The sequence below is a fragment of the Lachancea lanzarotensis genome, scaffold LALA0S01 (assembly GCF_000938715.1).
Source record: "Lachancea lanzarotensis genome assembly LALA0, scaffold LALA0S01, whole genome shotgun sequence".
NCBI classification, from domain to species: Eukaryota; Fungi; Ascomycota; class Saccharomycetes; order Saccharomycetales; family Saccharomycetaceae; genus Lachancea; species Lachancea lanzarotensis.
In genome coordinates this window covers 1,566,538-1,586,619 of record NW_019212879.1, presented here as the reverse complement: position 1 = coordinate 1,586,619, position 20,082 = coordinate 1,566,538, and the positions used below count along the sequence as shown (strand labels likewise).

The following is a 20,082-nucleotide window of genomic DNA, read 5'->3' as shown; positions in this document are numbered from 1 at the left end:
TGACATGTGTAGAATAAAAAGTCTCGGAAGTGATGCGGCATGATGGTATTCATCTATTGCAGATAATTAGAGGCATAGCACCATTTTGGTGCTTAATCGGGTGTTCGAAAGCACATATATACACGTATATATGAACTCTTATCGAAACGTCACACTCGTGTAGAATGATGCGAGTTTCTCTGCAAGTAAACTTTGTTGTTCCGGGAACAGTTGTCTAAATCTGCTTCAACACTTTATATGGCGTCTATTTGTACGGATCCTGCGAGCTTTGCCCTCACTCATCGACCTCTCATCGGCCTTTGCCGATTCTTCAAATTGTCCATCATATTTCAGAACATTCCCTACTGTGTCCATTCTTACTTTGAGCATAAATCGCGTATCATCAGACAATGTCCCTGATCTTTCCATTACTCCCAGACTTTCCCTCGCTACTACAAACATTCGATTCCTTGTGAGTTTAGCCCGTCTTACCAAAATACATGTAGTTACCCGAACAACGTTGAATGTCACTTATAAAAGAACAAATCTTTGACGTCCAAGGCCGAGTGTGTGAGAAGCTCTCCAGTTGAGACCGATACAGGTAAAACCGAGCGGCCGTTCTCGAAGACGTAAGGCTACGTCGATTTGCATGACATCAAAGCTCATGTAAATACTCCTTATGATGAACAATTATTCATAATCTTATCTACATTATCTGAATAACACATTGGAAGAGAATTTAATATTCTGATAGGAGTTCGTAGCATCGTCCGGCTGTGTTCATAGCTCATCATCGCTATTGATGAGAAAATCATTCTCTTCGTCTTTGTAGGCTTTCTTCTTGTCCTTGCTGGCGGTCGCGTTTACCTTGCTCGGAGTCAAATTGATTGGTTCTGGAGGAAGAGGCTGCCATTTCTTGCGAGTAGCTGTTTCTGGGGTGTCAATGTAAGTAGTTTCGGCTTCCACTGCTGGTTGCTTGTTCCTAGAAGGCAATTGAGGAGCAACGTCTTCGTCGTTGTCGCCGTATCTTTCGTCAGAATCCATTTTGTTGAATATTGATATACCATGGCTGGCGAGCCTTTGTGATGTATCCGCACTATCATCACCCTCTTTGGCCCCAAATGAGTTGAACCGTACATTTCTTTGTTCTGGCCTCACATGCTTATCGTTGTCTGAGCCGGAAGACCTGTTGGACGAGTTCCTTCTATGAGATCGTTGAGCTGCATTGTTACGCTGCGAGAATTCAGGGTAGTCCTCGTACTGGGACTCCTGCGGCTGTTGTTCTTGAGTCCAATTCTTGCGAATCCCAGTAAACCATTCATTAACCTTCTTGCCAGTTTCTTGAACTTGACGGCCTACCCTATCACGAATCTCAGGCAGATCTTTTTCCACAAATTGGCTTAAAAAATCATCGTCATTCGCTTCGTGTCCCAGTTCATCGTAATACCTTTGTTCTTCTGGATTCATAGGCCTTTGACCTTGAGCAGTGCGTCTTTCGTATTCCCTTTGGCGGCGGCGAATCCGGCTTTCGCGTGCTGCTCTCTCATCACCTCCTTCCGCTTCTTGGCGAGCAGCGTGGCGAGAACGAGACTTATTAAATTGAGCGTCCAATTGTCTCGCCAACAGCTCGTCTTGTTCAAACTGCGTTCTACCACCTTTTGAAGACCGGACAGGGCCCTCCCTGTCGGTCTGAGGAGGAGCGCTCGGAATGGCGGCCTCTGCTTCGAAAGTTGGGTCCGAAAGGTATAGCAAAGCGCTGAAAGCTGGGTCCAGAGCGCCACTAGAGGCAATCAGAACGGCTTTCACGTACTTGGCCTCAACGTTGGGAAACGCCTCTGTGAGTTCCGCCAAAATAGGATTCTGAACAACCTGCGTGTTGGAGCTGTTGCGCTTGGGCAAAGGCGGAAGTTCTTCGTCCGCGTAATCCATATTTTCCTTCTTGGTTGTCGCTTCAGAGAGTTTTGGCTTTTCAGTAGACACAGCGGGTTCAGTGGTGTCGATTTTCCCCTTTGATTCTGAAACTGGCTCAGCTTGTTCCTCAATTGGTTTCTCAGCTGGCTTTTCTGCTGCTCTTTCGGTAGTTTTCCCTTCAGAATTTTCAATTCCAGCCAGCTTTTTTTCGTCCTTAGACTGAATTTCAGTTTTCGCACTGTTTTCAACGTCCTTGGTCTCGCCAGAAGACGCTGCTTCCTCTACTAGTGGGACATCTTCCACTGTTTCCTTTGTGCCACTTGTTTCTGCCATTGCGGGACGTATTACAAGGCTGAAAACAGCAAAGAATATCTGACAATGTAAATCTAGCTACTGGAAACGTCGCTAGTTCAAAAGGCTTTCCGTTGACTTTTGGTAGCGTTCCGAACCATTCATGAACCAGGTTTTTTATGGAAACCCCTATGATAATTCACATATATATATATATTTAACTTAATTTATATGTCAGTATCGGCAAAAGTGACACAGTTCTAAGCGTATTTGGACTATTCTGCGCCGTTGATAGAATTCTGATCAGCCAAGAGCTGACCATTCTTCTGACAATTCCTCTGCCTTTTCTTAAATTGCACGATGCACCGTGTCCTACGGACTCTCCTTCAGTCACTAAATAAACCATGTTCATATTATTTTCCAAGCTACATTTTATTTTTCAGAGTTCTCAAACGATCAGTGACCTGGGCTCTAGTGAGGGAGCCCTGTGGATCTTTCACGGCATCTCTTACCGTTGGGTCATCCAGACGCATAAATGGGTTGTACTCAAGCTCGTCTTGCAACGTGAAAACACCGGCTGTGACGTCATTCTCGTTACAGAACTTTTCCAGCTTGTCAAGGGCTGCGTTTTCACCAGCTGTCTTGTACACAGCGTGACGCACAAACTTAACGTTGCTCTTGGTATATTCATGGCCAGGATACACCTTGGTCGTCGCCCAATTGGAGTTCCCAACACCGTCCAGAATCCTTCTATTCAAGGCAACGTCCATTTCCTCGCCAGTACCTTCGAAAAAACGGCCACAGCCAGCGATAAATAATGTGTCGCCTGTAAATATGGCTTTTTCTTGCGACATCGGATCACTCACATAGTAGCATACCGAGTCTTGCGTGTGGCATGGCGTACGGATACACCTTATTTTCAGGTCTCCCAATGCGTATTCCTGCAGATGTTTTGGGATCTGCGTAGTACCAGGCGAGTTGTGACTCCCGCTGATCACCTGTACGTCTGCGTTCTCCAATTCGGTCAGTCTGCTAACTACTGCTCCATTTCCTCCAGAGTGGTCATAATGGTGGTGAGTGTTGACCACTGCTTCTACGCTCATTAGCTCTTCAGTTTTCAATGCCGAGAACACCTCTGCAGGTTCCGCAGGATCAATGAGCCATGATTTGGTCTTGTCCTCCGTCGACAGCAAATAGCTGTAGTTCACACCTCCGGTCAACCATCTCATTTTAACGGGTTTGACATGCATTTTCCTGGTCTGTTGAGAAAGTTTGGATGCTGATTTAAAAGAACCAAGTTGTCTAGCGATGCTGTTCACTCTGAACATATAAAGGCACCCTAACAAGTTGCGTACTGTGTTGGATTGGGTTTCCTCCCTTTAATAGTCGATGTCATCGCTAGTAGAGGAAACCCATAGGACACATTTTTGAATTAATAGTGGGTAGCTTTGCTGAGCCGTTTATAATGATCTGAAACTCGGATAGATCATGTGACGGACGGTTCAGCGATGAGTTTAAGCTGCCAAAGCCGGCTCTGGCAGACAAATCTGGACAAGTACGTGGCATTTTTGATGTATGACCCTTCCTGTGAAAAATACTAGCAATTGGAATCCGATAGATGTTGCAATCATGCCATAAGCCCGGTCTGAAGCTCGAGATCCTCTGTCAAGGGTTTATGCTGCCGCGATCTGAACTTGTTTAACAATGCGGAGAAGACATGTGTTCCACTTCTCTTGCTTTTCACTGCGTCCAATATAGGCGGCGACCATCTGTTCAACAAAAGTGAACTTCCAACTACACTGACCGAGCTGGCCGCCATGCATGCAACAGCGACAATAGGGTCTAGAGTGATGCCCCAAGGAACTAAAACGCCCATTGCGATAGGAACCATGAAGATATTGTAACAGATTGCCCAGAAAAAATTCATGCGAATACGATTCAAAGTAGCCTTAGCAATATTCAGAGCATAAACGACTTCGCGCAGAGAGGCCCGACTTGATTCCGGACGACTCAAGATAATAACGTCTGCGGCCTCCATGGCGATGTCTGTTCCTGTTGATATGGAAATTCCCAAATCGCTGGTCACCAGCGCAGGAGAATCGTTGATTCCGTCCCCCACAAATGCAACCTTTCTTCGACTACCATCTTTCAACTCCTCGACCAAATCATTCTTTTGTGTCGGCGTGAGCTCGCTGTAGACATTGTTCGCTTCAATTCCCAGCTCTAAAGCTGCATTCATGGCGGAATTGTGATTATCTCCGGTCACCATACATATGCGATGGCCCTGAGCTGACAGATACGCAATCACTTGTCTGGCATCTGCTTTGATGGTGTCACTAACCTCGAATCTCCCTACCAACTGCCTATCAAATTCAACATAAGAAACCGTCCGTTGAGGTTCAGGAAGATGCTCTCCTTTTTCCAGAATGGTTTTATTACCGATAACGACGCGGTACCTTGATCTTGAAAACTCACATTCACCCACCAGACCACCTCCAATTACTGCTTCACTGCTAACGACGTTTGCTGTAGAATCAGAGTCGGTCAGATATTGAGCGGTATATTGTGTTAGAGCCTTGGATACCGGGTGATCACTGAGAGATGCTAGTGCATTAACGCAAGCAGCCTGCTCAACTGTGAGAGCGGTGCTATCTCCCATGGGTACATATTGGTCCACAGACATGTTCCCAGTGGTTAAAGTACCGGTCTTATCAAAAAGAATAGTATCCAGGGAAATGCAGTTCTCCAAGATGTCACCACCCTTGATAAGCACACCATGACGTGCTCCCAGACCTGTGCCAACCATTATTGCAGTGGGAGCCGCCAGACCGAGTGCACAAGGGCATGCGACAACGATGACTGATATTGTCATTTGTAGACAAACGAAGAACTTACCATTTTGGTCGTTAAAAATGGCAGGTGGCTTTTCAAGATAGTGCGATAAAATTAACCAAGTTGTGAATGTTATCAAAGCGAGAGTCAAAATGCAGGGAACAAACTTGGCGGCAAGATAGTCCGCATACTGTTGTATTGGGGCCTTTGCGAATTGTGCTTGTTTCATGGTCCTAATGATATGAGCCAATTTGGTGTCTTCTCCAACATTGGTGGCTTTAAAAAGAAATAGCTTGGGTCCATTGATAGAGCCCCCAACCACCGGAGAACCTACGAACCGTGGCACCATCAGTGACTCCCCAGTCATCAGCGATTCATCTATCTCACTTTCACCTTCGATTATTATACCGTCTGTGGGGATTTTGGCACCAGGTTTTACCTCCACGATGTCCCCAACCTGTAAGAACTCTACTGGGATCGTAGTTGCTGTGCCGTTCTCTATTATTGTGCAATTGGACGGAGCCAAAGATATTAGTTTCAACAGCGAGTCATTAGTCCTGGATTTTGCCTTGTTTTCAAGTAGTTTACCCACGGAGATAAAGCCTATTAGCATGGTAGCGGCGTCAAAAACTACGTTTGGCAGACGGTCTGCTTTCTTCCAAATGTTGTTTAGCATGGAAAAAACCGAGAAAGTGTAGGCACACATGGTCGAGATCACCACAAAGGTGTCCATGGATCCAGAGCCCTTGCGGATGGACAGCCAACCGGCTTTGTAGAAGTGGCGACCCACCCAAAACTGAATGTAACTTGCTAATACCAGACCTGCGATGTCTCTGTAAAAAAGACCCGGCAGCGGTGTCGGCTGATACACTATCGACTCCCGCAGACTTGGAATATACCTGGGTATGAGTTTGTACAATAGCACCATAGTCACCATACCACAGCACGCTTGAATGCATGAATATTTCCAGAACCGAATTTCTCGTACTCTGGCTAAAGTATGGATCTGGGCCGTGTTATCGAACGCATTGGAGGCCGCAGTTTGGAACCCAAGCGCTTCAATACGCGCAGCGATGGCACGTATACCAATGCTCGATGGGTCGAACTGTACGGCGGCCTGTTGGTTTCCAACGTCTATGGAGACACTAATTATCCCTGGGACCTGGGACAGATCACTTTCCACTAAACTGACGCTGTCGGCATCGATAACTCCGTAAATCTTAAGTTGTGTGGTCTTGGAGGTGGCCAGCTCATCGTTGGCGGCTGTTTCTAGTGCTGCTAGCTCGCAGTCAAATCCACAGTCCTTGATGGCCTCTGAAATCGCGTTTACAGCTGTTTCAGGGGTCAGATTCGCGCTGGCATCGATGACCACACGACACTCTTCTGTGGCAAGCGAGACGGCCACGTCACGAACTCCCGGAACCTGCTGCACGCTTTTGGTGACACTCACAACGCAGCTGGAACACGTCATGCCATGCACCATGAAATTTAACACCATATCCGCAGCACTTTTTTGGAGCGATGGTTCTGCCACTTTCAATGTGCGTGCACCGAAACCACAGTCCTCAATGGCCTCTTCCAACGCTGTAACTCCCACATCTTCGGCCTTGTATATTACCTGGCACTCATTGGTAGCCAGTGAAACGGAAACTTCGTGAACACCGGCCAGATTCCTTATTTGTTCTTCCACAGCCGCTACACAAGCGCCACAGGTCATTCCTTCGACCTCTAACGTCGCTACACTGTAACCTACCATTTCTGCTATGGGAGATGTTGATGTTGTGTGAGCAAGGTCTCCAGAACGTACTATTAGTAGCCTAAGAGTCTGTGTTATACTGTTTTTCCTGAACTTTTTGTAAGCGATGAGTGATATTGGTAATGATTGTCTAGTTGCATTATATTATTATATATAGGTTTTAAGTAATTAGAGAGAGCCGAGAAATATTAAAGCGAAACCTGGGTGTGATAGTATAAACGGACGAGTACACTAAGAGTGAGAATTTATAGAATAAATAAGTACTCGCGAGAAGGTCAGGTGATAATCAGATGACAGAAAATTATCGTATAGAAGCATACAGTCATGTGATACAGGCCACGTGATTTTAATATGCACGTGATAAAATCATTCGTAGAGAAACATAAAGTCACATGTTTGAATACACACGTGACTCTGATCCCCAACACTACTATTCTCTCTCTCTCTCAACCACACGCTTACAACCTATAATCTATTTGTAATTACCGTCTACTCCCTTGGATTTCAACCGATTCTCGAGCTTGAGACGCTGCAGCTCTTGCCACCTTGCGGTCTGCGCCTGTTTGTGCAAATCAAAGCCAAAAATCTTGGGCACGTACCGTTGTACGGGGTGCTTGGGCACCATCTCTGGGAACGCTTGTAGGAACATGCCTGCGAAGCTTGTACCAAAATACGCTCCGTCGATGGCACTGTGACGCGTGGATTTCGGCACATACAGATCCTCACAGCACGGACAGTACAATTTCACGCAATCCACGCCCGGAGCATCGTGCAGCCCGACCGGCAGCAGCGGCTGGAAATTGCAGTAGACCCGGGGACACCGTCCAAAATCCGCTTCTTTGTATTTCTGCAACATCTTCTGCAGACCCTTGATCGTAATCACGTAGCGTGCGTGGATCAGTCCGTACAATTTGCAAGCATCGTGTTCCAACTGCTGCATTCGTCCACTCGACAACTGTTCCAAAATCGTGTCGTCCAGCTCGTCCACGATGTACTGGATCACCTGCGTGAACTTGTTCACCGTCTTCTGCAAGTTTATCAGATTAAACCGGTCCACAATGTAGTCCGTGTCTACGTCGCAGAAGTATTCATGGCCCTTACGTCCCAGAAATAAATCGATCCAAAACTCCACGTATTCGGAGGAATCGCTACCGTCAGCCGTGTTTGATCTTGCTTCTACCATTTCGATATCTGCCATACCTATAACAATCGGTCCCCAAACAATGTTTCCAGCCCGCTCTTATACCTTTAACCTGAGTGTTTTGAACTATTCTTTCAAGAAGGTCGCAGCTGTTATAGTTGAAGATTCTATAACATATAGAATATATATAAATTAACGTCAAGTAACTTTAAACCATCGATGCTCAGAAAAATATCAAAACTTGATGAAACTACTGAGGTACCCGAGGGTTTTGAACGGTGGAAAGGTGAGCAGCAGCTCGCTGGTGGATGGAAGTCTGGTTGTAGCGGGTTTGAAGTCGATCGGATGTTTTTCTAGCGAGCAATTGATAAAATGCGCTTTGGGAACAGCGTCTGTGAAAGAAGTGGAACCAGAGTTTGAAATTAGTGGGTTAGTCGAACAAGACGACCAGATATACAATGTGTCGGCTACGGGAACGCATCTGTATGCGGTAGCGTCGCGGTCGGTGCTATGGGGCGAGCACTGGCGCGAAATGAAGGCACAGACCGTGTTTACGAAATTCTGGACCGTTGACGCCCCAGCCTGTATAACTGACGTGCAATTCGACCACGGCAGCGGGGTCGTATTTGTATTGGTCAATAAGTCTTCAACGGAGAATTTTGTGTTTCTGTGCGACGGAAAAACCGCAAAACAGGTGGGAGAAATTCCTTTAGGCACTTCCAAACCTTTGACAGGCGTGGTGGATCCCAAATCGCAGATTTTCACCGTGATTTGCGCAGACAGGAACGTGGCGGTATACCAGTTTACAGCTTCAGGCCGTCACAAGCTTCTTCACAAACTCAATCACTACGTACAAGTGGACCCTCTGCGCTACAAAATCAATATGTCACCACAAGCAGATATTTTGCCGCTCCCCAATTCGACCAGTAGCTCTTCTACGCCCGCTATACTACTGCTGGACCGCAAACATAACTTCAAAATCGATTCGTCACTGGTGGGCCATTTCGACAAATGTCAAGTTCTACAATACTCACCGCGAATTTACGGCAAAACGCTCAAATCGGGCACAAAGATCAATTACAATCTGGTTGCTACAGCAGGTTTTGACACGGGCTCTGTGGTCATTTGGAACACAAAAAGACTCAAACCTTTGCTTAACACCAAATGCACACCAGACTCCTTCATTACTGATCTTCAATGGACTGCCGATGGCCTATCGCTTTTTGCATTCACTAATCACGGCCACATGTTGGTCTTTGCATTTCGACCAGGCGAGCTGGGCGAAGTTTTGCCACAAACCGAAATCGTAGCTACCGAAGCTGTCAAAACATCCATTGTCAACCTCGATCCTCTGCCTTTACCAGAGGCTTTAGAGCCCAATAATCAATCAAAGCCAGAGACTGTTCAGGCCGGATCCATTGGCAATATCACGAAATCTGCGGGCAAGAAGAAAGTGAGGCCAACCACGATACACAGCACATCAATGGAATTGAATACGCCTTCCTACAGCGTCCCAAAAGACCTTAAACGAAGACCAAAAGATCCTACGGCTACAACGACTAACAAGAGACAAAAACATGATCTAGAGCCGATGGATTTTCTCGATACAACACTTCTAATGCCGGGCATCAGTTTTTCTAAAATGAGATTAGCCACTCCAAAAATCCGGCTGTCTTTCACATACATAGCAGCTGACACTGCAAGCTTGGCGATGTATGTGAAAAATGGGACAGGTAACGAACAAACTCCGAGCGTTGTTTCGCTCAAGCAAAAAGAGTTGGGACAGGAGAAGACGCTATTTGAGGATTTCCTTCCTAAGTTCATAACAATCTGTACCGCGGGAGCTAATTTTTGGAGTTGCTGTACTGAGGATGGGACAATCTATGCGTACTCAGATACTGGAAAGAAAATAATACCGCCGCTCATTATGGGTGTACCCTGTAGTTTTCTGGAAGCTGTAGGACGATTTTTGCTTTGCATAACTTCAACAGGGCAAATGTACTGTTGGGATATAAGTAATGCCAAACTTCATTTTCCGTCGAACTCGGTGTACTCTTTGCTCAGTCCCACTCTTCGATATTCCGATGACGTTTTGACAAGAGCTGAAAATATCACCATGTGCACACTAACAAGCAATGGAGTTCCAATTGTCACCTTGAGCAATGGTGATAGTTTTATGTTCGACAAGGAAATGGAGGTCTGGATGCTAATCAACGATTCCTGGTGGGCTTATGGATCGCAATACTGGGACACTACCGCGACAACAACTCACGGAACCTATCTGAATGACAACGAAGAAAAGCTCTCAAAGAAGGGCCAGTCCTGGAACTCAGAAGCACAAGAGTTGTCGGACAGCTTAAAAGTGAATAACACTAGTATTCTCAACTATTTGGAAAAGAGAACAAACGACGAGCTCAATCGGAAAGGACGAGCGCGCAACTTACAGAAATTTGCAAAAACAATTTTAATGAAAGAGGGCTACGAGAATTTGGAGGAAGTTGTAACATTATCTCATTTGGAGAACAAACTTTTGGTATCACTTCGTTTAGGAGAATATGCCGAGTTTATAAAATTGATTGTTCTCTACTGTATCCGCCTGAGTGAGATGGGTTACAGAGGCCGTTTGGAAGAGGTTCTTCAGTGGTTGTATAATGATGGAAACTGCAAGCAGATGACTGTGGCGGAGCTCAGCGGTGAAGAGCTTATGAAAAAAATTCTAATAGCTTGTGCGGACATTAGGCACGTACAGCGGGTGACCACCAGCTATGCTACTGCAATTGGATTAATAGATGATACTCTTTGAGTAAAATTAACTCTTTCTAAAGTATTTACGAATTACGAATTCAAAATCCCATTACTTCCTTGACCTTTTTGATATTAGTCTCGGCCAGCTGAGATGCTGCCTCTGAACCCTGTCTGACAACTTTTTCGAGATATTCAGGCTCCTGGATGAGCAAGTTGAAGTTCTCGCGCGGGCTGCGCAGTGATTCGATCAAGACTTCGGAGACATAGCTTTTGAATTCACTATGGCTTGTAAAATGATTTATCTCCTGCTCGACGTCGGCAATGGACATTCTTCTAATGCCGCCAACAATATTGATCAAATTGGAGACACCGGGACGGTTTACAGGATCATAGCGGAATTCGTGTGATGTTGAATCTGTGACGGCTTTTTTGATCTTTTTGGCTATAATATCGGGTTCGTCATTCAGATAAATTGTAGCATTACGGTTAGGATCGCTTTTGGACATTTTGCTTGCTGGGTCCAGCAAGCTTAATATACGCTTTGTTGGAGCCAATATGGTCGTTGGTACAGTAAGAACTTGAGATTTGAACATCGCGTTGAAGCTTTGTGCTAGCGTTCGTGCTAGTTCGAGATGCTGAGCCTGATCGTCACCTACTGGCACATGTGTCGACTGATACAGCAGGATATCGGCTGCTTGCAAAACCGGATACGAGAAAAGACCTAGTTTGACATTTCCCAGACTTTCTTCGTCACTGCTACTCTTGATGTTCGATTTAGACTTCCACTGCGTCATACGATTGAGAATGCCCATTGGAGCAATCGTCGACAGTAGCCAGTGTAGTTCCGCATGCTGGTGAACAGCGGATTGATTGAAGATAATGGCCTCTGAAGGATCGATGCCCAATGATAATATGCTTGCGATAGCCTCTTTTCGACTTTGTCGCAGCCTTTGCCCATCGGAAATTGGAACAGTTATGGCATGCAAATCTGCAATTCCAAATATAAGGCTAGTATCGCCTCTTTTTAAATCACATAGTTCTTTCCACGTCCGGACGGAACCCAAATAGTTACCCAGATGAAATTTACCAGTAGGTTGAACCATGCTGAATATCGTTGAGTTCGCAGGTATATCGCTGGAATCTATCTTATATTTTGTCGTTTTTACAGTTTTAGAAAGCCCTCGAGCAGGTTGAAAGCTGCGACACGACTTTAGCATTTTCGATCCTTTTCACAAGAGTCTAAGTTGCCACTGTTTCCTGATCGTTTGTCTGACATTTTTCAATTGTCGATATACGTGCATGGTTGGTTCATTAAGTATGAATTCTAGATATTCTAGCTTCTTGCAGTATATGTAGAAAGTAACAGAAAGACTGAGAATAAAGAGACGTTAGCTATCTGATCGCATGAGTAATGACAGATATGTCACCAAAACAGTGAGATTTGATATCTGCACTCTTTTCAGCCTAGAATTAGGTCTAGAAGAGATATTCGTAGTTAGTTAGGTTCAACGAAACGTCAGTTTAAGACAATTTGTATACGTTGGAGTTGTTCCAACTTCTCTGTGCAAGTATGCCTTGTATTGGTCCCTGCAGTAGACCGTATTTAGGACCCGCAACTGTATTGATGTAAGAATCAGGTCCGCAAACAAGGGCTAAAATAGGATTTACGGTCGAAGCACTGTTTTCTTCCACTGGCGCCGATTCAGCAGAGTATGGCGTTGGTAAGAGTGCCAGCACTTCGTATGGAATTTTCCGTATATCGCGGCCGTGTCTTGATTCGTAATAATGCAATTGGATGCGCTTGTTGTTCTGAGCTTCTTCTAGCAAGGGCTGCAAGGGCCCCAACTCTTGTCTTGCACCACAAGAGTGGAGCATGAGAACCCTTCCAAAGTGTGCTTTATTTGTCAACAGCATTTGTGCAACTGGAGCTATGCCAGTGCCTGCCGTGAAGGTCACTACATCGTACGAAACTCGGTCTTTTACTTTCCCAGCGCTGCTGCTTATCGACTGTGAAGGCATCTCGTAGTCCACGTAAGGACCCCGTAGCTCTACAGTGTGACCCTCAGGCAATTTGCTCAGCCAGCGTGCTACTTCACCATGCTTATATTTCTTCAAATAGAAAAACAGCTTCCCGTCCTTGAAACTGCCTTCAGGAAACGTCCGTATCTGACCGTTACCAACGTGCTCTAGTGGAAGAGGTGTATAGTTTCTCACCACCATGATTTCAGGCTGCTTGATTTCAATAGACCATAGTTTGCCGGAGCTCATCGCCTTCCACCAGTCGATCTTCTGAGGCCTTGCTGGGGTCAATTCAAGCATAAAATGTTCCGAATCTATCTCATCATTGTAGGTTATTTTATATGGAATGAAATGGTCAGGCGATAGTTCATTGCTGTGCCTTTTTTCGTTGAAGTAGTAGTAAGCTAGAATTGAAGTTGTGATAGCAGAACCGCTAGCAGCCCATTTAAAGTTGCGAGATTTGGATGAAATGCGCAACAAACGTGTATTAATGGAGATGCGATGCGGTAAACCGTTAATCCTCATATAAATACTAGATATTTGTCTTCTATTCTTATGAAGGCCTGTATTATCATCGAGCTCATCGAATTAATACTCATCAAGAATAAAATTCAGATCCCATCGATTGTTTCGGTGCCATCGCCACAACCCATCGTCACAACCCATCTTTAAACTGAGGATGTCCTTGACACTACTGAAATCACTTTTACTTCATAAGGATAAGCTTTGGTCTATTGACTGCGCAAAAGGATTAGCAGCAACAGCTTCCTCTGACCGTAAGATCAAGCTCGTGAATCTAAGAAACTTGGACTTCAAGGAAGTTGAAGAGCTCGATGATAATACGCATAAAAAATCGGTGAGATCGGTTGCGTTCAGACCGCACTCTTCCATCCTCGCTGCTGGATCTTTTGATTCTACGATTTCCATATGGGGCAGGGAAGACAGCAACGACCTACAAGATAGTCAAGAAACAGAACTTTTGGCTATCATTGAAGGACACGAAAACGAGGTGAAATCGGTTGCGTGGTCTCCGTCTGGAGAGTTTCTGGCTAGTTGCTCGAGGGATAAGAGCGTTTGGATTTGGGAAGCAGACGAGTTGGGTGAGGAATTCGAATGCTTGAGTGTATTGCAGGAGCACAGCCAAGACGTCAAACACGTAACGTGGCATCCTCAAATCAATTTGCTGGCTTCTAGCTCCTATGACGATACCGTGAGACTTTGGAAAGAGGAAGAAGACGATTGGGAGTGTGCTGCAGTACTCACTGGTCATGAGGGCACCGTTTGGTGCTCAGATTTCGAAAACTCTGATGCGCCTTTAAGAATAGTGACCTGTAGCGACGACTCAACGGTACGTGTGTGGAAACATGTGGAAGACAGCGAAGACGGTGAAGACGTCTGGGTTCAAGAATCCATCTTACCTCAGATGCACACTAGAGCGGTTTACAGTGTCAGTTGGAGCCCGGACGGTTACATCGCCAGTACAGGTTCCGATGGGGTCTTGGCAATCTACAAAGAATCAGAACAAGGCAAATGGGAAGTGGTTGCCCAACATTCTGAGGCACATCGTGTTTTCGAAGTGAACGTCGTGAAATGGACAAAAATTAACGGAGAGCACATCTTACTATCGGGAGCAGATGATGGGAGTGTCAACGTCTGGAAGTTTTCTGCATGAAGACCGCTTAAAAAATGTATACTCGCCGTTATACTGTACAAAATAAAAACATGGACCCAAACATCAGCTACCGCTAGCTTAAAACAACCAAGATAAACATAATCAAAAGAAAGGAAAAGACTGCCAAAATCATCAGACACCTTTTGCTTGAGCCTCGCTGATAATTCATAGCTTTTGTCAATTCACGGGCCCCAGACCGGGCGCTATCGGCAACAGAGTAGATGTTGCTTTCAATATTGTCCACAAGATGGCCCTGCTGCTGCACGATGTTACCCAAATCATGGAAAATTTGGTTCAACTCACTAACACCGCTTTCGATGTGCGAGATTTCCCGATCTCGTTCTTGTATTAGCTGTTGCTGGTAAGCAAATTCCTCGTTATTTAACGCTTCTCGTTCTATCACCACCATGTGCTGTTGCGATTGAGACTGCTGCGATGTTTCTTCGTTGGTCTCTTGACCTTCCTGGCCGCTCCCAATTGTTTTCCGAGCTTCTTCTTCTTCTTGGCTCAGGGCCACCTTAGCTTCGTCATTCATGGCTTTGGAGACGGTTGTAAACTCTTTACGTGCATCCTGAAATTCTTGGACTGAGTATCGGATGTCACGGATTAGTTTATCCCTCGAAATAACCTGCGACTTATCCAATGCTGTTTCCTCAATTGAGCTGATCTTTTGAGCTAAGCCATTGACTACTTTAACGAGCTTGGTGATTTCGTCTATGTGGAAAACTGACTTTTTGTCAAGATTCGCAATCATTTTGGACTTAACGTTGCCCTGTTCCTGGTTCCTTTCCAGCGTCTTTATGAACTGCTGTAGCGTGCTCAGATGCCCATTCATCTCGAATAAGTTACTTAATAGTGGTTCGACGATACTCTCAAATTCTGGGTTATCAGAATACCGCGGTGTGTCTTCAAAGTCTTCATCAATCCCAAGCATATTTTAAAATGTTCAGCTAGCCTGATAGCTAATCTCACTAGGTTTATGATCGTGCTGGATTGGGAACTCTCCTAACTACTCTTTCATTCACTCAGCCGTTAGGAATCTAACCCATTAAAATAACAGTGAGGGCCGTTTTCCGTCGTAAATGACTAGAGTGTCGTTGGCAACAGTCAATGACAGAACAGTTGTCGGCTAGCGTTAGGATAGCCCGTTGTCACCAGTTGCTATCAATTGTTACCAGTTCTTTGAATTGATGTCTTTTTTGGAGTTCCTAAGTTCACGACGGAAATGTAACGTCTGCAAAGTCGTTGCGGTCGCTAGTGAAATTTGGTTGTCCAGTGATGACAGCGAATCATCTCGTGTGGTGATTATGAACTCAATACCTTCTTACGCGATTGTAATTTGAATTAGAGCAGCAAGCGATGCTCAATTTTGAGACAAAATTCTGAGAACACCAAAAATGTCGTTCCATCATTCAAATCAAAGAATATTTCGGCTACTGATTTTTCTTCTGTTCTGCAACTTTTTGGCGTAGTCGAGTATGGCCTTTGGTTCTGTTCCAAAGTATCAGCTGAGCAACTGCATACGTTAGCGAAGAGATTATAATCATTTTTATGGTTGTGCCGTGCTGCTTTAGAAAAGCGGGATCAACAAGGCTGAGACGAGAATCAACCATTCCGGTGAACCTGGGATGGGGCGTATTCAGTTCATGCTTTTTCTGTACGGTGTGTTTGTTTTTCTCGATATCGGTCTTCTTCTGAGGATCTTCGAAGATGTCAGAAAAAATACGGGTTGGTGACTCAGTTTCTTCAGTGTTTCCTGTCCGCGAAGTCAGAACAATTTTGGTGTCCGACGAGGGTATTTGCCCCAGTACATGTTTAATGGTTCGATCGCAGTAGGCAAAAAATCCTGCCCTATTTCCAGCCGGTGCTTGTTCAAATTCAATGCGAACAGTTCTGGGACGCCAATCTATGTAGCGTTCGAATGCATCGATGTGATCGCTCCACAGCTCAATACGGTCTGTAATATCCCATTCTTCCTCTGTGTAAGAGACTAATTTGTCGAAAACTTCTTCCCATTCTTGCTCTATCTCCAGATTTTCAAACCTAAGGGCTGTAGAGCTTGTTTCCAGGTATTTCTCAATTGTTTTCAGCTGCTCTCGGTGGTCACTGAAATCCGAAGCCCGTAGTCCAGGTATGTTTATGAACAAGTAGGCATCAGAGCGACTTCCTGAGATGAACTTCTCTGCGATTTCGAGAAAGAGTTCCTGTGGCAGCACATTAGCACTGTCATAATCTTCTTGGTACTTCAAGAGCCCGGACGTTCTAAGTTCAAATCATGTTAGTTGGCAAATACTCAATCTGCTAAGAACAATATTGAGAACATACAATTGATGGCTGGAAAGCACAGCTGGAACAGACTCTTGCAATGACGAAGAGATCAACGTCCCCAGAAACGCAAGGTTGCGTAACGTAAAGAGTCTCATAACTTGTCTATTGAAATAGAGATGTTAACTACCGATATTGATATAAAAGTTGTTTTGGCGGTATTGACGATGATGATATTAGACATGTAGAACTTGACATGGGCCATGATGACAGGCCTAAAATATATAAAAACTTAAGTCAAGAACAGGTCAAAGCATCGAAAGAAGACTTTCGATGAAATTCTGTCGATTGATCAATGGTCAGTTGTTTGGAAGATCAGTTGAGTTTTTGTATCTAACTATGACGTTAATGGACGCGAGGGCTCAGTTATTTGAATTGAATCCCGTCTATCTCTCCACCATCTGTATGGAAACGCGACAGCTATAACGAGATCCGCCTGCGGACCTCGAAAACTGCAATGGAAGAGAGGAAGAAAGCCTTGTCAGATGACTAGATGGTCACCACAGCACTACAGAATATGCCATAAACACTGAACCGCCGAATTAATATTCGTGACATCACACGCCATACCACATTCCCACCATGCGAGAAAATTTGTAGGCCGTATTTCTGTAGGGAGTGACCTATTAGATTTTGCCCTTAAAACTATTAAATTTAAGCGTCTTATTCGATGGCGTTGGTCTTGACGTGAAGTTTCGGGAACGTTTCTCTTCCTTCCCATACACTAAATCAATGCATCATTGCACCAAGATTCCTGCGCAAAAGATCTTAATTTGTTTATCTCAAGATCCTGCATTCTTCTGCATTTTGAAAGAACTCAATGAATTCACGAGCTCTTCTGCAAAAGCCGACGTTACGTCAATTTCTTCCTCCATTAAGTCATCGGTAACCAAATCTTCAAGCCCTTCAACCGTGTTAACCGTGTCAATTGTATTTTCGTTTGCTTCTTCCAAAAAGGAAGTGTCCGTATTTTCCGGTAGCTCCCAGCCATATTCAACCGCTCGCTTGATTAGTAGCTTATGCGAAATGGGGAAACCTGTAGACGTCAACTTTATGTACCATGAATGTGCATCGTCAACTTGTCCGGCTCGCAGATGATAAAAGACCATTGCACATATGGTCTTAAAGTCCAACTTCAAGTGGTTTCGATCCATTAACACAAATAGCGATGAAAGTTCTGTTTTGGTTATGGTGTTGTTTTGGTACATGGCCAAACCAAAAGGCGAGCCTCTTGTGCAGGATATATGCGGCTCAGTTTTGAAAAAGTCCTCAAGTATCTGGTATGCCAATCGGTCCTCTTTTAGAGAAAAACGGAGGTGGTATATCAACACGTTTAGAATACCACAGTCAGGGTATATGAAGTATTGCGGAGTCTGTTCGAAAGTTCTTTTGTAGTGCTGATAAAGAGTAATAATGAGTTGTTTGAATTCCATAGAGCTCGTTGTATTTTGCATAAAGTGCAATGTTACGCGATAGAGTTCTGTCATCACAACAGCGTTGGGAATGAGGTTCTTCGTGAGAAAGTGGGAGACCTCTGATTTTTGTACCATTAAACTCTTTGCGTCTGCTTCTAATTGAGATGGCTGAAGTTGGTGTATTGAACCGTGGTGCAGAAGCCCCCAAAGTCCTAGCTCATTTAGTAATTTTATGGTGCCAGGATTACGGTAAACCGTAGCTACATAGCTCAGCGTCATTTTTGGATCATTAAAACTTCGCAGCGTCGAGACCAACTCACCGATAAGACTCTGCTTGAATTTGAAACTTGACTGTAGACTTAATTCCTGTGCTAAGGATATGAGTTTGAGTGCCTGTGAAGGTTTGTTGAGTTTTCGTAACCATGAGATGGCTAAGAGGAATGGCTTATGCAGTAATCTGATATCAAGGTTCTGACTCTGAATAAGTCCCAAGATAAGTTTAAAAGTACTTTGAAACATGTCGAAGTTGCCAGACTCTTTGAGATATTTTGATAACGTATTCGTGAATTTCACAAAAAAAGCAACGCGTTTTTCCTGTGTAAGTCCAGGATTGTTCAGTTCCCATGATTCCAATCGATCTAAGAGCGCGGTGAAATACACCTTTGTATGCCTTAAGTCTTTTTTTGACAGCACAGCATCTGTGATCATGTTGATTTGAGCAAAAGTGTATAGTGTTGTGAGCCTTTTTTGATATTCGCTATGATGAAGCGGGCTGTTCAGGAATATTTGAAATGATGCTAACTGCTGTTCAATTTGTGACCCTTTGAGTAGCCTAACCAAAAAGCGATGAGCTGGACGGGACCCTAGAAGCACATTATTTTCGATCAAAAAATGAAAATGTTTAAAGGTTTCAGACCTATCTAGATGGGCCCAAAACCATTCATGAAAACAGCCGGGTGCCAGTATTCCGTTTTCGCGGGCCAATTGTGGATACAAAGAACCCTGGAGTTCCACCAAAGTGTACAACTGAGACTTTTTCTGTTCCACAGATGCTTCACTGTCAAGAACGGCATGAATACTGGCCACAAATGCCTTGTATTGTCGTGGCCCAGCGCTTTGGAAGAAAATCATCTGAACTATATCTGATTGTAGGACGTTTGCGAGTCTCATTTCTGCGACAAATTTCTTATAGTCTCTCTGTAAATGTCTTTCAAGCTTATTTTTCAGCGTTTTTAGCCCATCGACCTCTCTTTTCGCCAGCTGAGAGTTCACATACGTGACTACATCTCTAGGTTGGTGTTGTGTCAGATCAAAATGAAAGTCTCGAGGGCCAATCCATCTCCACGAATTTATACGACGAAATCGCACCACAGTACTACCATGTCTAGAAAGCATGGATTTGATAACAAGTTGACCAGTTTCAGCTGGATGCTAAGAATCGGCAAGCTTGTTGGATCGAGCTCATCTCACACATGATTGACATTTATTGATATCGAAAGATCGATGAGATAGGTCATTTAGTACGAAATTAAAGATCCTTCAAAAAGCCGTATGACGACCTCTCCTTTCAAGTGTCATGATGTGCATACGTAGTTCAGAACGTTTAAGTATTTTGGTGATGGATGTTAAGCTTTTGGATATTCAAAGAGGCATCTTAAGAACATCTTGAAAGTGTGAAGAAAAATAGGTACAAATGACTGAGATAAAGGAGGATTCCATCCTTTGAAATTCACCAGAGGACCTCACATTCCATAAGAGAGCGTCTAGGCTCTACTTAACAAACAATTGTCAAGCTCAGTGGCCTATTTACCAACTTTAAATTTGACAGGTGACGCGAGTACTTTTGTACTCATTATCTCTTTCCAGTGAGTACTCTTAATTTCAACCTACCATTCCAGATCTTGTATGAAAGAAAATCGTTGAAGCGGTAGCAGCAGAACAAAGAGACTTGCAGCCACTCCAAGCTGCCTGCTACTCTATTTATCTCCTCATATAT

General features: G+C 44.4%; 11 protein-coding genes across 11 annotated transcripts; 2 read left to right on the top strand and 9 right to left on the bottom strand.

Annotated features, from left to right (window-relative positions):
* Positions 1-759: 759 nt before the first annotated feature.
* On the bottom strand, positions 760-2,223 carry LALA0_S01e16886g (LALA0S01e16886g1_1; the record flags this gene model as incomplete). The annotated part of the gene is made up of 1 exon (XM_022774886.1): positions 760-2,223. One exon carries the CDS (start codon positions 2,221-2,223, stop codon positions 760-762), a length of 1,464 nt encoding a protein of 487 aa, XP_022626939.1.
* Positions 2,224-2,606: 383 nt separating this feature from the next.
* LALA0_S01e16864g (LALA0S01e16864g1_1) lies at positions 2,607-3,509 on the bottom strand (the record flags this gene model as incomplete). The annotated part of the gene is made up of 1 exon (XM_022774885.1): positions 2,607-3,509. One exon carries the CDS (start codon positions 3,507-3,509, stop codon positions 2,607-2,609), a length of 903 nt encoding a protein of 300 aa, XP_022626938.1.
* A 299-nt stretch (positions 3,510-3,808) lies between these two features.
* On the bottom strand, positions 3,809-6,769 carry CCC2 (LALA0S01e16842g1_1; the record flags this gene model as incomplete). Its single annotated transcript, XM_022774884.1, has 1 exon — positions 3,809-6,769. One exon carries the CDS (start codon positions 6,767-6,769, stop codon positions 3,809-3,811), a length of 2,961 nt encoding a protein of 986 aa, XP_022626937.1.
* A 472-nt stretch (positions 6,770-7,241) lies between these two features.
* CKB2 (LALA0S01e16820g1_1) lies at positions 7,242-7,967 on the bottom strand (the record flags this gene model as incomplete). The annotated part of the gene is made up of 1 exon (XM_022774883.1): positions 7,242-7,967. The coding sequence occupies one exon, from the start codon at positions 7,965-7,967 to the stop codon at positions 7,242-7,244; it is 726 nt and encodes a 241-aa protein (XP_022626936.1).
* A 187-nt stretch (positions 7,968-8,154) lies between these two features.
* HIR2 (LALA0S01e16798g1_1) lies at positions 8,155-10,713 on the top strand (the record flags this gene model as incomplete). The annotated part of the gene is made up of 1 exon (XM_022774882.1): positions 8,155-10,713. One exon carries the CDS (start codon positions 8,155-8,157, stop codon positions 10,711-10,713), a length of 2,559 nt encoding a protein of 852 aa, XP_022626935.1.
* Positions 10,714-10,753: 40 nt separating this feature from the next.
* On the bottom strand, positions 10,754-11,872 carry MSW1 (LALA0S01e16776g1_1; the record flags this gene model as incomplete). The annotated part of the gene is made up of 1 exon (XM_022774881.1): positions 10,754-11,872. One exon carries the CDS (start codon positions 11,870-11,872, stop codon positions 10,754-10,756), a length of 1,119 nt encoding a protein of 372 aa, XP_022626934.1.
* Positions 11,873-12,176: 304 nt separating this feature from the next.
* CYC2 (LALA0S01e16754g1_1) lies at positions 12,177-13,199 on the bottom strand (the record flags this gene model as incomplete). The annotated part of the gene is made up of 1 exon (XM_022774880.1): positions 12,177-13,199. The coding sequence occupies one exon, from the start codon at positions 13,197-13,199 to the stop codon at positions 12,177-12,179; it is 1,023 nt and encodes a 340-aa protein (XP_022626933.1).
* Positions 13,200-13,353: 154 nt separating this feature from the next.
* On the top strand, positions 13,354-14,346 carry CIA1 (LALA0S01e16732g1_1; the record flags this gene model as incomplete). Its single annotated transcript, XM_022774879.1, has 1 exon — positions 13,354-14,346. The coding sequence occupies one exon, from the start codon at positions 13,354-13,356 to the stop codon at positions 14,344-14,346; it is 993 nt and encodes a 330-aa protein (XP_022626932.1).
* Positions 14,347-14,419: 73 nt separating this feature from the next.
* Positions 14,420-15,280, bottom strand: PEP12 (LALA0S01e16710g1_1; the record flags this gene model as incomplete). Its single annotated transcript, XM_022774878.1, has 1 exon — positions 14,420-15,280. The coding sequence occupies one exon, from the start codon at positions 15,278-15,280 to the stop codon at positions 14,420-14,422; it is 861 nt and encodes a 286-aa protein (XP_022626931.1).
* A 499-nt stretch (positions 15,281-15,779) lies between these two features.
* Positions 15,780-16,769, bottom strand: BIG1 (LALA0S01e16688g1_1; the record flags this gene model as incomplete). Its single annotated transcript, XM_022774877.1, has 2 exons — positions 15,780-16,608; positions 16,672-16,769. 2 exons carry the CDS (start codon positions 16,767-16,769, stop codon positions 15,780-15,782), a joined length of 927 nt encoding a protein of 308 aa, XP_022626930.1.
* A 684-nt stretch (positions 16,770-17,453) lies between these two features.
* On the bottom strand, positions 17,454-19,481 carry ATP22 (LALA0S01e16666g1_1; the record flags this gene model as incomplete). Its single annotated transcript, XM_022774875.1, has 1 exon — positions 17,454-19,481. The coding sequence occupies one exon, from the start codon at positions 19,479-19,481 to the stop codon at positions 17,454-17,456; it is 2,028 nt and encodes a 675-aa protein (XP_022626929.1).
* Positions 19,482-20,082: the final 601 nt, after the last annotated feature.